This window comes from Neodiprion fabricii, chromosome 1 (genome assembly GCF_021155785.1).
Source record: "Neodiprion fabricii isolate iyNeoFabr1 chromosome 1, iyNeoFabr1.1, whole genome shotgun sequence".
NCBI classification, from domain to species: Eukaryota; Metazoa; Arthropoda; class Insecta; order Hymenoptera; family Diprionidae; genus Neodiprion; species Neodiprion fabricii.
This window is the reverse complement of record NC_060239.1, coordinates 36,574,125-36,591,828: the sequence shown is the minus strand read 5'-3', so window position 1 is coordinate 36,591,828 and position 17,704 is coordinate 36,574,125. Positions and strand designations below refer to the sequence as shown.

The 17,704-nt window shown below is 36.6% G+C and overlaps 3 protein-coding genes and 1 non-coding gene across 8 annotated transcripts in view; 2 read left to right on the top strand and 2 right to left on the bottom strand.

Moving 5' to 3' along the window:
* LOC124188046 overlaps nucleotides 1–3,871 on the top strand; it is a 29,357-nt gene extending 25,486 nt beyond the window's left edge. For all 3 annotated transcript variants that reach the window (XM_046580315.1, XM_046580316.1, XM_046580314.1), the window contains 3 exons: nucleotides 1,971–2,053; nucleotides 2,183–2,312; nucleotides 2,396–3,871. In XM_046580315.1, coding sequence (XP_046436271.1) covers nucleotides 1,971–2,053; nucleotides 2,183–2,312; nucleotides 2,396–2,497 — 315 coding nt within the window. In that variant the 3' untranslated portion in view covers nucleotides 2,498–3,871. The remainder of the gene's footprint in view (nucleotides 1–1,970; nucleotides 2,054–2,182; nucleotides 2,313–2,395) is intronic.
* Nucleotides 1,601–1,718, bottom strand: Trnal-caa. The gene is made up of 2 exons: nucleotides 1,681–1,718; nucleotides 1,601–1,645 (listed from the first exon to the last, which is right to left on the bottom strand). It is a non-coding gene; the product is annotated as a tRNA-Leu (tRNA).
* On the bottom strand, nucleotides 3,551–9,479 carry LOC124188044. 3 transcript variants are annotated; one of them, XM_046580309.1, is made up of 5 exons: nucleotides 9,301–9,479; nucleotides 5,701–8,942; nucleotides 5,292–5,381; nucleotides 4,851–4,932; nucleotides 3,551–4,694 (listed from the first exon to the last, which is right to left on the bottom strand). In XM_046580309.1, the coding sequence occupies exons 1-5, from the start codon at nucleotides 9,341–9,343 to the stop codon at nucleotides 4,528–4,530; spliced, it is 3,624 nt and encodes a 1,207-aa protein (XP_046436265.1). In that variant the 5' UTR covers nucleotides 9,344–9,479; the 3' UTR covers nucleotides 3,551–4,527. The 3 variants fall into 3 exon arrangements, with proteins under 3 accessions (XP_046436265.1, XP_046436267.1, XP_046436266.1); XM_046580311.1 differs by lacking the exon at nucleotides 9,301–9,479 and having other exon boundaries at nucleotides 5,701–8,468; nucleotides 8,779–8,936; XM_046580310.1 differs by lacking the exon at nucleotides 5,292–5,381 and having other exon boundaries at nucleotides 9,301–9,478.
* Nucleotides 9,480–10,097: 618 nt separating this feature from the next.
* Nucleotides 10,098–15,328, top strand: LOC124188045 (zinc finger protein 808-like). Its single transcript, XM_046580313.1, has 2 exons — nucleotides 10,098–10,474; nucleotides 11,261–15,328. Exons 1-2 carry the CDS (start codon nucleotides 10,301–10,303, stop codon nucleotides 14,561–14,563), a joined length of 3,477 nt encoding a protein of 1,158 aa, XP_046436269.1. The 5' UTR covers nucleotides 10,098–10,300; the 3' UTR covers nucleotides 14,564–15,328.
* The last annotated feature ends 2,376 nt before the right edge of the window (nucleotides 15,329–17,704 follow it).

Sequence of the window (17,704 nt, the reverse complement as noted above, 5' to 3'; positions counted from 1 at the left end):
TCGGTTTGAAACCAGGTAACTTGGATGGGAAGTGAGACCCCTTCATACCGATGCGTAACTATTGAATATTGATGTTGCTTTTACACAATCCGTTATTTCACACACCTGCCTTCCATAAGTCCGATAAGCATCAGCCATTGATGAGACGACTTCGAGATATTTGTACTTCGAATCTCTTGTTTTTCGAATAATATAGTACAAGGAAATTGTCTGACTTATCAACGTCGAAAGAAATCAGATTTGATCGTGTATGGGGTGATTTTAGTTTAGTGCAGGATACTATCGAGTAAATTCATGGTTTAGTTTGTATGGGAAAGAGATTAACTCCATGCATTTTTGTGATGTCAGTAGTCCACAGCAGTTGATTTCCCGTTATCGTAACAAAAACTGCCATTCCGTGTATCAGCACCACGTAACTTCTTGAATAGTGTCTTTTATCAAAGGTTCCTTTTATGGTTAGTGGAAAAATTCCAGTAACTTGACCAAAATACGTCACGGGAGTCAGTGCGGAATAGAAATCTTCCCGCGGTTCGGCGGTTTTTAAATCTTGAAATTAAAAGAACGTCATTCGGTTATAAACAGGAAATTTACGCTCACGCTTTTCGTCACAATAAATACGTTTAATCAACGGCACGTTTAGTATCAATAGCATATTTTACACCTAATTGAAGTGATCCGACTTACCTTGGATTTCCCATGCATTTTTGGCGGACCCCATGATGGGTTTGATGGTTTACCAGCAGACAGTAAGAAGGCCTGTTTTCGCGCAAGAGTAAAACTTGTCTCTGTTAATCGATTGTCGGCTTTCAATGTTATGTTCACTACTAATACATGTTGGATTATTTTACCAACCTGCTAGGGCTGTGATGATAATTAATCAAAGAAAACGTCCGCTGACTGTTCATTAGTCTAATAACGTACTTAGGAATTCCATCGATGATCGCAATAATCTTAACTTCAACGTTCCATGCTCTATACTCTTCGGGAATATGGAAAAAAATAAGGTCAATCCATTTGATGCATTTATACATGCTGCACAGACGTGTAATGTTTGTGTTTGCATTGATTTTTTGTCACTGCACTGCCAAAATTAACACAAAAAACAAACGGAATAGTTTCATCGTGATGCCGATTGACGCATATTGGACTATTCTTTGCCTGAAGGTCAAAAGTACGTCGACAGATAAACACGTGCTGATTAAATTCGTACGAAAGTAGGGCACTTCCATGCCGCCCAGGTCAATGGATATCTGTGTGAAAATTTGAGTATACGTAAAAAGTTTTAGAACATTGGAATTAATTTGACTAAAAACGTGTAGAAGTACGTACCGCAAGTTGAACTCCAACCGATGAACAAAGTTATTGCCAGAAACTACAACAACTATTAACGTCGTTATTCCTAGACGCAAAATGTTTACGCGTACCTCGTTTTTCATAATGCCAACAATATTCAAACAGTTTATTTAACGAAATCTTTCTCAGTGTAGAACGTTATTATTCAGAGTCCATTTTGCTTTCTTCTGTCAAGTTATTTTGAATTGCATTAAAGAATTTATTGATGCATAATTATCAGTTTAAGAAAAAAAAAAAAAAAAGTATCTGTCAGAAGTGGGATTCGAACCCACGCCCTCAGAGAGGACCAGAAGCCTCGAACACTCAGCATCGCTGAGAAGGTTGAACCTTGAGTCTGGCGCCTTAGACCGCTCGGCCATCCTGACATGTGAAACTAAGGATTGAAAGATTGTATTTGTACGATCGACTCTGAAGCTGATTCAGCTTTTAAGATTAATTTGATATTATCGTGAATGTATGGGAAAATCTACGAATCTTTTAATTTCTAAATATTAAAAATGAATCTATAAAAAAAACTTCGATATTTATTGCAGATAAAATAAATTTCGGGAAATCTAAAAAAATGATCACTGGTTATTCGATATTCTAATGGTAATAAAATTTTTGTTTAATTTCAGGTGCTAACGTTCATCCAAACCAAATATCTCCCTCTTCGATTATCTGGTGAATATTTGAAATATAGAAGCGGCAAGGAATCGGGGTGAGAAAGCAATATTTTGTTGATATAACGTACACGTTCAATTTACTTCCCAACGGCCGGTTCGAGTATTTAACGCCAGAACTGAAAATACTGGAATTATTTTTCATTCGTCTACTCATACATTTTTAGGATTTCCAAAGAAGTGTTAATAACAAACAACATACAGTTCGGTATGATTGATCAAATGCGCAAGCCAACATCTGGATTTGAAGATGTCATAGCAACTCATTTCCATTTAAAGAGAGATCAAATACTTTCCGTAAGTTTAGCGGCTCTCGAATAATTTATGCATCGGTTATTTGTATTGTTTACAGTCGATAATCAGTAATTATGAATTTTTAGGAACTCGAACAATATGAGTTCCTGCGAAACTCTGAAATATTCGACTCTCTGAAGAAGGAGTTTTACCGTCTTACCTGCAGCCAAGGAAACGTAGTTCCGTGATTTATAACATCAAACAATCTGCGGAACTACCATGCAGCTTTTCTTATCGATGAATAATCGCGCGCACAAGCTTACTTGATAACGAAAAATCGGTACATTAAGAGAAAAACAAAAAATAATGTTAATCTAGACCTATTGAATGAAAAATTAAGCACATTGACATAAACTGGACATGAAACGCAGCTGGAAGAAAAAGAAAATGACCTTTGAATGAATTTGAGTTTTTCACAAATCTTAATTAGTTTAACTGAAACAGCCAAAGAATGATAATTTACTCCTTCGATCGACTTTCCCTGATATCCGAAACTTCGTGCCTAAGTTTATAATGCAAACTTCATATCTGTGATAAAAATAATAGTCGATAGTTTTGTACTTTCTTGAATATTGGTACTATTTTAGGTACTAAAATATTGTGATTACCGATGATTATAAGACTTTTTCAATTTTAACACGAAACTAGTACAATAGAAATTGCCCTCAAATAAGTCAATAATTACATACATATATTGACGTATGTGCCGTAGAATATAATGAATTTACAATATTTCTAGAAACGGGATAATTTTACCCTACTTCATCATTTGTACAGCACATCAAATTTTCCAGTACTGAATTTTAATTCCATTTATTTGAAGATTCCTAAATTGATAATTTATTTTATAGGTATATACATAATATACACATAGTGTAAGGTATTGTTATACATATATTTTGTACGCGCACGAATAATTGACTGAATCTAATTGTAAAGTTTAGAATTCCGGATTTACATGAGCACAATTATTATATATATAACCGTAATATAAATTTGACAAATCGCGATGTAAGAATAATTACATCGAGTATGTAAAAGTTTTGAAATACCAAGTAACTTATATGCATGTATTTTTCTTGATAATTAATGAATAATAAATGTTTCGGAAATATGTATTTCACAACCGTTTCGGCTTTATATTTCTGCATTTTAATAGAGCAGATAATCTTTTGAGAACACGGTTCGCTAATCACCGGATAATAAACTCAACGGTAATATGGTAATCACGAATCAAATTGTACATGTATATTCCACCATTTATTGATAGATAAACATTTATGAAAATTTATAAAACTTGAAAAAATTATTACTATAGTAATTATTATACATGTATCCACATATTATATTACTTGGATTCATGGAGATAGTTCGTTATAAGACTTACTTCGATTATACAATTAAAATTTAGAAAATATTTGTCTTTTTAACTTGTATTACTTATAGCTGCAAAGGAGTAGTTGCCAGGCTCTTTGATGAACCTTCATTAAGAATAAACGAAAAGTAGCGGAACTCGCTATTCCTGCGGTAGTGCGGAAACGGGTGAGGTCCTAAAATATTGATCCCAAGAAAGAAAACTAAAGATCGAAACTGATTAATTATACGAGATGAACTATCAATATCAAAATCAGCCGGCATATTATGAGTTTTTCATTTTCAACGCTACCTTCCGCACTAATGGTAGTACAATCAGAAAATATGGAGGGTCCTGTTTCCCAAGTATATTTCTTACACTTTTTGTACTACGTACTTGCTTACTGCATGCGACTTAAATCGTAAAACTTTAATAAATGAAAATAAGGTAACTTGGAAATAGTTTTATGATACGTGATATAGAGTTATAACAAGATGCTTATATTATACGTTAAAATAATAAAATATTTATGGAATGTATGATAACGGAATGTATATATCAGATAATTTGTTCGAGTATCGTGAAAGTATCTCTTCTTTTTCAATTACGTAAAGTTTCAAAAATTGTTGTTTTTACAACATTAGAGTAACCTAATAAAACTGAAACCCTATCACGTAATCAAGATGGTTAAGTAACTTTTAATTTTTGGACAATGGGTACTATAAATCAAATGATGGCGAAGTACCGACCCATATATCTGTATTATAAATTTGACGCGAATAAGGTAATTAAAAACAAAATTATTAATAATTAAAATAAACAAAAGTAAAGCATCTTTAGATCTCAAATAAAGTAACGGAGTATTCATTTCTTCTTTATCAAATAATTCGTTTTCGTGGCGTGCCTTTGATGCAGCACAGATACATCTCCTGAATCTTGTGACGAACTCTTTGTTGTGTCGAAATGAGCTGCCCGACGCGAATCTGCTATCTGTGCTTGTTTCGGTGCTTGTTTCGTTGATTCGAGGCGTCCTATGGATAAATAATCAATCGTCAATACCGCAATCAAACGATAAAAAATAAATAGAATCACTGAATCTACTGCTTTGAAGATATGTTCCCAACTGCTGATAACAAATTCAAAAGTATAGATGACTGTCTGTGTAATTTATAATCGCTTATAAATACCTTCATGACGGTAAATCAACTTCGCGACAACTCCGGATGCCAAGACCTTTGGTCTACGTTTCTTCGGTAGAGTTTCTTCGACCTGAAACACAATAGTTCATTCTATTACCGAACAGAGGAAATATCGTGTAAATACTTTGGAAAGTGTTAAGAAAACGATAAAAGCATTTCGTGATAAAGCCCTGTGTTAGCATGCATGTTAAAATCCACGAGACAAACGTATTTACGACGCAACTACCAACATAATTTGTCCGGTATTTCGAATTGCGAAAAAGGAAATACCCAGTAGTATTTATTTAGAGATTTCCAATATCGATAACATAATATTAAAGTTAGAAACTGCTTTACAGGCACCAAGCAGGTTTAAATTCTTCATAGAAAAATAGTCAATTCGACAATTGTAATTTTGAACATTACACATGTTTGTGCTTTTTTTTTTACCATTTTTACACAGGACGCTGGTTTATAGAAGATGTTTGGAAATGGTGACTTGGATATGCATTCTGTACCAATGATTGATGAAGGATCACTCTAGAACAGTTACACATACAAATGGTTAAAAACAAAAAGTTAGTATCATTTTCTTTTTCGCGCAAATGAGACAAAAAAAAAAACAAATTGGATTATAATATTGATGCACATTTCTACAAGGAAGTAATTGTAGCTTCCATTTATTTCAAATGTAAATTCTGCCACATATGTCCATTTTTTAGTAAATTCAGCAACAATATTGAACTTGAATTATTTTCAGGAAAAATATCTCTTGTTAGTTTTTTAGTCAGGAAAATGGTCTTGCAAGAGTAAAACTGAAAAGGTGTGAAAAAGTAATCAAGTATAACTCAAGGCTTACCTCACATAGCGCAGTGTTAAAAATGTCACTGAACTCTTGTTTTCCTTTCTTTCTTTTTGCAGGACTGAGTTCGAATTTCAATCTTGCAGTCTCTCGTGTTGGTGACAATCGTGGAGACCTAGCAAGTATCGGCGAGCTAACCTTAGATCTTGATTTTGGAGTTATAGATCGTGGAGTCAGCATTCTTTCGTTGGTCTTGCTTTTCACATTTTTTATAAGATTCGGTTCGGTGCCTTTTATGTACATTGCCACCGGACTCTCAACTGAGTCATAATTTACTCTCATTATTCCTGGCGAGGACGGACTCTTCGAAGGAACTTTATATTTGGCCGGTGTTCGAAAATCGAAGAATTTTTTATTGTACGTAACTTTGGCACGCGCCGGTTGGTTGCTATTTGTTGGTGTAACGAAGTATCTTGTTTTCCTTACTTTCGGTGTGACTGATTCAGAAAAGCCAAGTTCTTTCCTACAATCGATTTCGACATTCTCATAAGTATTCCTTGAGCAGACAGATTTTTTTTCAAAATCGCAAGGAGTTGAATTTGTTATAACGATTTTTGGTATTATCTGTGGTTTATTGATATTGGTTACATCTGTGAGGCCGGGAGAACTAGCTGCGGGCTTCAATTTCAATGATAGATGTGCAGTAGATTTATTTCTCGATCGACCAGACAATGCCCTTTGTTTATTCTCACAGTTGATTCTTCGATTTTCAGGCGTTGTAATCTCCGATTGCGGTTTGCGCCCGTTAGTTTTAACTCTATGCGAATTTTGCCTTCTTGATGGCGATACGGGGCTTTTGATTTTTTTTGCCAATACAGAAGATGCTTGGGTGCCAGGTGAACGCCTGCCACCAGGTGACAGACGACGAGTTTTCATTGGACTTTTGAGTCGGTCTCCAGGGTTAGGTGATCTTGGACTACCAGACAGATACAGATGAGTTTGCGTAATCAAATTCGATTTTCCAAGATCAGGATCTGGTTTTGAAGTCGCCGACGATTTTGGACCTGGTATATTGTTACGATTTCTTATTGGCAGGATAATGGCTTCAACATATTCCAACTGCCTGGAATCTTCTGTACTTTCTTTGACTGATTCAGTCTCCTCTGAACATTCGAGTATACATTGCAATGATTTCTGAAAGTTCCGTACAGCCCTTATTTCATCAAAATAATCCACGCATGCTGAAAGTGTGCTTACAAATCCAGCATTGGAGACGGACTCCAACAAGGATTGATTTTCATGTGAAGCTGATACTTTACTCGTGCATTTAACATTCACAGAACTCTGCTGCTGTTCAAATACTTTACGAGCTTCCTCAAAGCATTTACTTCGTTTTTCGATTAGTCGAACTTCACAATTTTTATCAATTTTCTGACAATTTCCTTTTCCATTCACCTCCATATTGTTCTCATTAGGCCCATTATTTTCAACCACTGTTGTACCACTCTGAGCTTCAGACTCTTTCAAGGTTGGTTGTACATTTTCATTGTGGGAAAACTGCTTTACCCCATTTTCAATTTCTTCGAGAAATTGAATGCTTTCCTCAAGGGCAGCCATTTGCCTGTCACTCTTTCGTATGTAATCTTCCATGTTCAGAATTTCAGTGACATCTAAATCGGCCATCTGAACTCTCTGTTCTTGTTTATTAGGCGAATTAGCACAACATAAATTTTCAAAGAGCTCAAAAGTTGCAGTACTGTTATTGACATCAGGAATGTAATTAGTGTCTGAAGTAGTTTTTGGTGTTCCAGGTGAAACGTTGGCACAATTTGGCATACTGCATGGTTTAATCACTCGTCTGGGCGTTTTGCGATAAACTTTCTTGCCCCCGCCAAATTTGGTAAAATTATGCTTGGGCGATAGTGCTGCCACTGCATTTGTAGAGCTGACATTGCCGACAGTTTGATTTTTTAATCCTGATTGAGAAGATAAGATTTGAAATGATGTGCCAAAAGCAGACTCAGGCACAGACTCATCTTCAATCCTTTTGTACTGACAGATTTTCCTGAATTCTTCTGTCAGTCTGCTCAAACTGACATCCGAAGCATGAACATCTTCAAGCTTAGAATGCAACACAGATTCTTCGATTAGCGTAATCAAGTCTTCCGTAAATTTTGTTGGTGATTGATAGAATTGTTGAGATAATCTTCTGAATATTTTAACTTTAGAAGTGTTTACCTCATGGTAGCCTGTCGAGTTTACTTTGGAATTACATATTGCTGATAAATTTGATATGTCTGTAATCAGTTCACTGCCATAGGTATCTGCATTGACACCAACTTTTGTAGATGACTTGTGACAGCCTTCGATAGATTGCAGAGCACGCAAATTTGGTGTTCGTATATCGGCAGTAATCAATTGTTCAGACTTACTGATCGTAGAAATGAACATGTGCTCTTTGACTGAATTATCGACAGTAGTATTCTTTTCTATGTTGTCATTCTTATCCTTAGACATGCTTTCCTCGTGTCTATTTAAAAGCGGTTTTACTAAATTGACATGAAAGTTCACTGTTTCGTCAGATATTATCCTTGGCTGTTGACGATTTTTGTGTTTGCCAATTTTATCCGAAGTATACAAGCCTTGTTCATCAACGTTAGTAAAATTCACATGATATTTCGATCTATTTCTGATGCGGTAACCTTCACTTTCTAAGGCATCTCTTTCATATTCACTGTCCATATGTGATGACGAGGGTGATAGATATGAATCTTTTTCACCAAACTCTCCATCCGAGGTAGGCTGTATTACAGTTACATTGTTCTCTGTGAATTCGTGAATTGCAATGTTCAATAAACTTTGATCATCTCCGGAGGCTTCAACATGTTCCCTATCATTCAACCGACCAGCCAAAATTTCAGAAAACCTTGTATCTGCTAGAGAATTGACTGTTCTGTGGTAAATACTATCTTCTGGTGTATTTCTGGATATAATAGAATTTGAATGAAATTTATCTCTGGTTGTCGAATTTTCTGACATGTTAGAATGACATTCGGGCTTGTTTTCAGCATTGATTTTCATCCTTGACAATGAGTCTGCTATATCGCTAAACTGACTATGATTTTGTGAACATACCAAATTTGCCATGCATGCACCTCGGTCATAAATGATTCCTAAGGAGTTGCTTAGGCTGCTGTCTGCAGAATCTGACTGTACGTTTGGTCCTGTATCTCGATAAGGTGCAACGAATTCCAACCTTTTGCCAGCATCGGTATCTGTCAAACCTTTCGCTGAACCACCTACAACAAATTAAACCAATTAAAATGTTGTCAAGGTGATCTCGGAGAAGGCCAAGCAATGCAGAAAATTCAATATGAGGCAAAGTTGTACCAAAGAAAGTTTATCCAACTTTTTTAACCGCGTTCCGGTATTTACATCAAAGTACCGTAACTGTCAGACTGGATAGACTGAATGGCAGGCTCGTTAGTCTTCATTTCATAAAATTTTGTTCTGTACTCAGAAGACGACAAAATACTCCGTCAGCGTTCTCAATTCTTACATTAGAAACATATCCCAGCAACCGACATTGACGCCCCATCATAATCGAGCGTGAAAGTCATAATATAAACTAAACAAGCTGCAAGATTCAATACTCACGAGAACCAGAAGGATTTCTATCGCTCGGTCTTTGGAAACTCATATTACATGCTGTAGAAGGTACTTTTGGTCAACAAAAATATTCGAGGAAAATCACAAGGCGTCTTGAACCGACCGTGAAATAGGTAACGGAAAACCTCGACCAAAACCTGTGAGCATTCGAAAGATTTAAACTTATCATTGTTGCCAACTAAATCTATCCTAATCGTGTACTTTCTGCTTCTGCTTATAAGCTTATTGTCGTGGTCACAGACGTTCGCGCAATTCATTGGTCCATACGGTCTATATGGATCACGAAGGGAATTCAGTTTGTATAATTAGTTGTTGATGAGCAGGAGCAAAAATCCCTAATTTTCCTAATGTTTGGCGCTTTCCTTTTACATCAATTTTCTGACACAAAGCGATACCTAAGTTTTGAGTCAGAAAATTGACGTAAAAGGAAAGTGCCTGTTAATGGCGGATAAAAGCGAGCCGCAGGGCTAGATGGCAGATTGTAATTATATTGCATCTCTATCTCACTAGTGTTTTATTTATTCTTATAGTGAGAAAAACTGGAACACGCGTGTCTTGACCTGTTTAATCTAGGGACCTTGCAATGAAGCAGGGAAGCGCTAATATACGCGCTATAACTAGGCTCCCCACAAACTTCCCACAAAACGGACTCTAGCGCTACCTGGTGCGCGCTGAACGCGAATAATCTATTTTCTTGGCATTTCCATTGCCCAAGAACCAGGCAGCAAAATACTGCGGCAGCGTTTTGCTGTACATGAAAATCCAGGCATTCGCATGCTTGCTTGGTTACATTATACGCATTTTAAATGTTCTGAAACCTGATTCTACGAGAATTATGTGTCAGTTTTTTAAGTCACCAATAAAAATGAATATCCATAGTGAACGAAGAATGAAAGGTTTGAATATATTAGCATCATGTGTTGGCACCCCATTAGAACGGTGTCCTCAATAGCCATGTTGTGTCGGCCCTGGGGGCACCAAACAAAACATGGACGCCGAAAAGGTAAATACGTCGGAACCTCTGGAAAGTGAGGAAAACATTGTAACCGTCGTAGAAATATGTCGAGTATGTTTGCTCGAGGGATCAGAAATGAAAGACCTATTTGTTGAAACTGACGTTGCCTCGTTATCTGCCAAAGCAATGAGCTTCACCGCCGCTAAGGTTAGACACGTAATTTTCAGGTTAAGGTGTACTATAATTTTACGATAAGAGTTTCTGTATTCTGTCATTCATATCACATATATTTAAATTCACTTCTAGATCCAAAGCATAATCGCATCCTTCGTAGTCTCACGAACTTTGCAAACGCACAGACCATTCAAAACCAATCCACTTGCATACGAACTATCGAAAGTTTACATCGTAAAAATTTGAGCATAGATTGTTATTTCCAACGTCAAACGACTCTACACTTACTGTTCACACCTTCCTTTTTACTAAAATACCCTGTGTGATGTGCTACATTTCATAATCACACCTAAAAGTGTAAAAAATGACAGTGAAAACAGGGTGTCTTCATCTTCATTTTTATCAATTATTTCTCAGTTGTTGATATCTGAGATTATACAGATTATCATTTTCTCCTGAATTTAATTCTATTTTCTGGTACATATTATTTACTTGAAAAGTCAATAGTTAAGCACGTGTTAGTTAGGCATCTGTAAGTTGTACATATTTTGTGAATTCAATGTCAGAAAATACTGTAATCTTCGTTATTTATTGAAATTGTACCAAGCGAGAAACATTTAAAACGTTGTCTTAGAACCAGTAATAATATTTAGGGCACTGGTTGAGGGATGCAATAAGTAAATCAATTCTCACTAGATATCTACAATGCTGTAATTAACACAATCATAAAACAGATCGTTAATGGTAGATAATGAATATTTGAATTATAGCTTACCTGTGAGATATAATTTTGCAATATCTGTTTTGTCCACTTCCTAGATGTTACCAGGAGATGGCTTACCTACACATGTGTGTGCTTCTTGCGCTGAAAAATTAGAAATGGCCTATGAATTCAAGCTGCAAGTGGAGCAAGCGGATGGTGTTCTGCGAGAAAGATATGTGTCTTTAAATCTCAAGGAAGAATTATTCTTCAACGAGGTTGAGGTACACTTGGAAACTGATCAAAATAGTCAAAAGAAAGAGGAACAGTCAATAGAAGATGAGATTCAACTCAGCACAGAATCCAAACACGATGACTCGGAAGATGCGGAAGTGGCGCCTTCACTCTTGAAAGATCATTTGGCACTTTTGCAGGTCGAAAAACTCGCAGAGGAAGAAAGAGCGCATTTAGAAATGATGGAGACTAGCGAACGTCTACAAGAATCAATTAGGGACCAAATGGTTATGGATCCCGGTATCATGGTCATTCAAGAACATGGTTATGTAACACAACGCAAATCAGAATTGAAGGAAGAATTGACGACAACTGAAGTTTCCGACAGCTCAGGGAAGAACAGGAATCCACAGAATGAGAAAAGTGAAGTACATGCGGATGAAGAAAGGAAAGGAGGTAATTTTGACCAAAGATTGATAGACATTAAAGCAGAAGCGTCACCATGTGAGGATTTGTTGCACATGGAAACGAGGAAAAGTAAACGGAAATCTGCTCGGAGAGCCCCTGTCCTTGACCATGACTCGGATGAAGATAATTACTTTGAAAATCTCAACTTGAGCTCTCGCTTGAAACAGAGTCAGTTAACCAAGGCCGAGAAGGTTTATTACATGTGTTATATCTGTGATAAACACTTTTTGTCGAAGGGCGTTTTGAAGGAACATATGCACTCGCATGAGGAAGTTAGGAAAGTTATGTCGCTGGTAAAGGTGCCTGAAAAAACCCAAAAAGTAACGTTGCAGACGAAGCATTCTCCATCCGGCAAGCAACCAAACAAATGTCCGTACTGCGGTAAGGAATATCTATACGTAATATCATACAATAAACACCTTAAGCAGCACGAGAATGAAAAAGAAGATGGAAAAGAGGATCCGATGCCGCTAGAAGTGTCATTTCACGAGGATGAGAATACTTTGGACTTTGACAATTACGATAACAGTAATGATTCAGATCCCGATTACAACGAAGACAGCGATGATCATAATTGCGAAAAGTGTGAAGAAAGATTTAACGGCAAAAAGGCACTTGAAAAACACATGATCAAACACGAAATGCTTAAATGCAGCGTGTGTAATGAGGAATTTGAAGAATTGGAAGTTTTTAAAAATCATAGATCTCAACACGTCATTGAGGGAGTATTAACAGAAGATGATCTGAAGGCTGAAATCAAACAGGTCGATGAATTGGAGGAAAGTATACACGCAGATGAAGGAACTTATGTGCGTAGAAAAACTCGACATTCCAAAATAAAAGGCTTGCGTTGCCCTAAGTGTCCGATGGTGTATTCGCACAAAAAGTCTCTATCAAGGCATCTTGAAACTCACACAGGCACTAAATACATATGTAAATCCTGCAACCAACAATTCACTAGAAAAGATCATTTGAGGCGACACATGGAGCAACACGGTAGAATGAAATCATTCAAATGTACTCAATGCAACAAAACGTTTGGAAATGAATTGACCCTGCGAAATCACCTTGTAGCAACGAATCACAAAACTGTTATTCGCGGGGAAGAATACGATCCCAATAAACGAATAAAACGTATTGCAGCCAAAGAGGCGCAGAAGATCATTGACAGAATTAAAACTGAAAATAACACTGATGATAATGAAATCAGTGATGATGGAGAGGAGCCACAAAAGAAGACACCCGAAAAAAAGGAATACCAATGTGCGACTTGTAGCAGAAAATGCGCTTCCAAACAATCACTGACCAAACACATGGAGCTGCACATTAAGGATGAAAAGGTGGGCAAGGTAAATGATCGCGTGTCCGATGACGACTCGGACTTTGACGGTGGTTTGGATTGGCCTATGGACACTCACGAATGTTTGACCTGTAAGAAAAGATACAGTACGAAAAAATCGTTGTTGCGACATCAATTGCTGCATGAGGAACCCAACTTTGAGTGCGACATATGCAACGTTAAATTTTACCGCAAAGATAAATTAAAAGCACACTACGACAAATGTTCGGAAAAGAATCCAGACCAAGTACGAAAGTGCAACATTTGCGGGGATAGCTTTGAAAACAACGACATGCTGAAGGAGCACAGGACTAAGCACGTTATGGAAGGCATTTTGACAGAGGAAGATTTAAGAGATATTGAGCCACAGGTGGAAGAAAGAAAACCTGGAGAAAAAATAACTAGGAAAAGAAGAACTGACATCGTTGGCCTCGAGTGCACAGAGTGTAATAAGCGATATACGTCTAGGAAAGGTTTGCTCCGCCACATACAGGTCCACGAAGGTAAAAAATACCTTTGCGATATTTGTCCAAAGAAATTTTATAGGCGAGAGCATCTCAAGATACACGTTGCTAAGCACAATATGATTAAACCATACAAATGTGATCGTTGCACCAAGCGTTTTGCCAAAGAAGAACAGCTGATAAATCATTTGTCTAAACATGACAGGAACTTCAAGAAAAACAAAGAAACAGACAGCTCGAAAAGATTCCTGTGCGAAATCTGTTCAAAGAGCTTCACTCAGTCAACGACTTTAATCGCTCACCTTAGGGCGCACAATGGCATCAAGCCTTACGTTTGCGAAGTTTGTTCCCGACCTTTCACAACAAACGCTTATCTCAAGATGCACATGAGAACTCATACGCAAGAGAGACCTTACATTTGCCAGTACTGTTCACGGGCTTTTGCCAGAGCCGACACATTGGCGAATCACCTTACCTCTCATACAGGGGAAGCAAAATATCACTGTAAATATTGTCCGAAGAATTTCAGACGGTTGAAATCACTCAAAGAGCACGTATTCATCCACACCGGCCAAAGACCGTACGCTTGTCCGACATGTGATCGAAGGTTTAACAACAATGGAAGTCGATATGCGCACAGCAAGAGGTGCAAGCAAAACTTATTGCAAAATCAAAACAGAGCACAAAACTCCACCAACCAGGGAAGAGTTCAAACCAGCAATCAGGCGCAAACTATGAAACTTCAGAATGTGAAAACTATTACTATTACCAGACAAGCCGAGACCATTACGGCACAGCAAGTCATGCAGCATCAAGAAATTTTGATGCCCTTAATTTTACCTTTGACCGTTACATTGGCCGATGTTGAAGAGGAAGTTATCCTGCCCGAAGCTACAAAAATTTTTACAACCACGTAATCGTCGAGTTTGTTTTAGTACGACTATTTAAATTGTGAACGTTATTATTGGATTTTTTTTCTCTTTTTGCACAGACGAACTGGTGGAATTTGAAAAATTATCCTTAGGAATGTGATACATTTTCTGTGAAAATGGAGATCTCCAATTTTAACTAATATTTTTTTATTAACTTGATGCAGGTACTCAAGACGAATACGAAAATTTTTCGACTTCTGCCAATGACAAAAACAAATTGATGGTCATTCTTAATTTTACAACTGTTACGAAAAGATTGATTTTCATGATACTCTTTCAATTTTTGAATGAACTCGTTCATTGGTAAAATGATTTTAAAACGCAAAGACTGCAGTGCATGATGGGACAATAAATTAAAATCAGTAATCTATAACATTTGCAGTTTACTTTGCAAACGTGAAGCCATAGAATTTGGATTTGATTTGAGAGAACAGTAAATAAGTTTCAAAGCAATTTATATCCTTAAAGAAAGTGCGTGTCGCGTTTAAGTAAAAAAATAAAATAAAAATCGGCTATAAAGATGACGATACATATTAAGTTTATTATTAATTTAATTATACAAGACCTACAAGATCACGGATTGATTTAATCTAAAATTTTGCTAAATATTCATTTTCTGTTAAGATATAACGTGTACATTTAATGCAACAGTTTTATTCGTTTTATTGTTGAAAGTGAAAAAAAAAAAATGTTTACACCTAATTTAGGTAGTAATTTTTAAATATCTTGTAACATAGACTATAACTATAAGAACACTGAATCGTTATTCGAATAATAATTACGGTTTCCATTTACACCTTCGATTCGAAGATACAGCAATTTTGACCATGCATAATGTACCAAATACGTTTTTATTTATTACATTTGTGAGTTGAATAGATTTCGTTTGGAAATGTGGTACTTGTATGTATAAATCCCATTGCAGTTGTCAAGTTAGAACGTATTTGGTGTGCAAAAAAATTTTTCGTTGATAACTTTGTAATCCTTCGATTTGGAGGTCAGATAAAGATTCGTACTTCGGAGAACTTATAATAGATCCACAACAAGATGGTGTTGATTTTTAGCTTGGATCCTTATTCTATCTGCGTTATCGTTGACTTGCAGAATCATTTTTCTCGGTCTTTACTTCACGATACATGCATTCGGCAATCCAACGGGCAATCTCATTAATTATTCTGATATGTTGTATGTATAAGGATTGCTGGCATATTATTGAAGCAGTTTATTATATCTTTTGCGTTCAAGCTACGCTTTCTTTAAATTAGTGTACACGATCGTACAGTATAGACACACTAGATATTTAATAATCATGATTTCATTCTGATTTGTACATAACCATGCTAAAGTATAACGAATAAAAGAAATTTATTATATTAAAAAAGGTTTATCCGACTATTCGTAGTATATGATGATTGAAAATCGATACGAGAAATCGTTAAATGGATTACGAGATCGTCCCAATACTTAATCGGCCGGCCGAGAGAATTTTTATAGTCGTCGCAATACGTCTCATCTCGTCGCAATACGTCTCATCAACTCATCCAGATGATCCTCGAATTTTCCCAGCGCTGTCAAGTACTTTTGCTCGGCTAGTGCAAATTTGTCTTCTTCAGAAAAAATGAGGATTCGTGCTCGTAAAATGGTGCGCAAAGCAATTTTATATGATTTTCGTCGTAGGAGCACCACGGCTCTGTTAAAACAGTCACCCTTGTTTTGCAGCTGTTGAAATTCGTCTCGTTCAAACTGACAAATCCATAGTCACAAACTTGACAAATTCTATTTTTCAAATGATACTCTTTTTTAAGAAGCGCTTTCATATCCATCCGCTCCGTCGTGAACGAATTACGAGGCGCGAACAATTGACCAGCGAAGTATCGTACGCAACAAATCTCATTTTCTACTCTCTAATTGTAAGATGTTCGTGTATCCTGGTGAATAAACTACACGAAAAAAGTAAAATGTTGCGACTTTTTACGTTATTGAGTTCGTTAATTCAAAACTTTTTCAACCGCACTATAGCCTTTATTGTACACTTATTTGTTCCAGTGCACTGTCACTTGTCTCTGACAATGAGCTCATTTACCAGTTTTTCAAAAATTGAATATTCAAAGACATTTTAATAGGCACTATGATTATCAAAGTTTTGTATCGGATCTTGATTCAGATCACGTTATACATTATAGTGATTTGAATCCACTGCAGCGAGTGCCAATATGGTCCACAGATATTCTATAACATGTTTTTAAAAGAAATACAGTTGTTTTCAGTTGAACAAGTGATTCTCAAGTGTGATTCGAGGATCGTAATGAGAGATAATAATGGCACATCCAATGACGTTAAATTCAAGGCGGGTCAAAGCAAAGTCAAAGTATTGGACTTCGAGAGGATTCTCGCGCGAGATAATAACACACTCTTTACAAGCCTGTGTATACACCATGGAATCTCTGTTAGGCTGTGGCATACACCCAAAACCTGTCCGAAATATTATACATACTCAATCTCGAACAATAATAGGAGCGCAGAACGGAGAACGCAAATACAACAATGATTTATCTTATACATTCCCTGGTGAACAAAATTTCTACGATTTTATACGAATTTTTATAGAGATTGTAGCGTTTAGAAGATTGGAAAAATATTTAATACATCTGGTCACAAGACAGGTAATTTAACGAACCATAGGGAGCGGGTGTCAGTTTATTTTTTATTATTTTTCAAAGGCTGTAAAAATACAACGTATGTCTATGTTATACACGAATACTTTCAAACCCTTATTCATCAATTAAAAATAACCTAAGCAATTTTTACTTGGATTGTCGGCCGAACTCGGTTTCTTGTAAAATGAGGAAATTGACAAAACTTGCCACAATCATCGTACACGTTAGGTTTATTTTTTGTACCACTAGCTTCGCTAGTACTCATTTTGCACCGAAGTGTCATTGGTTGCAAGGATGCCCATAATCGATTATCTTGCGATGTGATTGGTAGAAAGTACACCCTCCACTGTCTTTGGTGTATATCAGAGTGCATACGGAACACTGGCGCCATCTTATTTTAGGCAGCTGTTTGTTTACATGGAGTTGCGTGTAGTGCGGTCTCCATAAGGTCCGTGGTCTCCATGAAAAA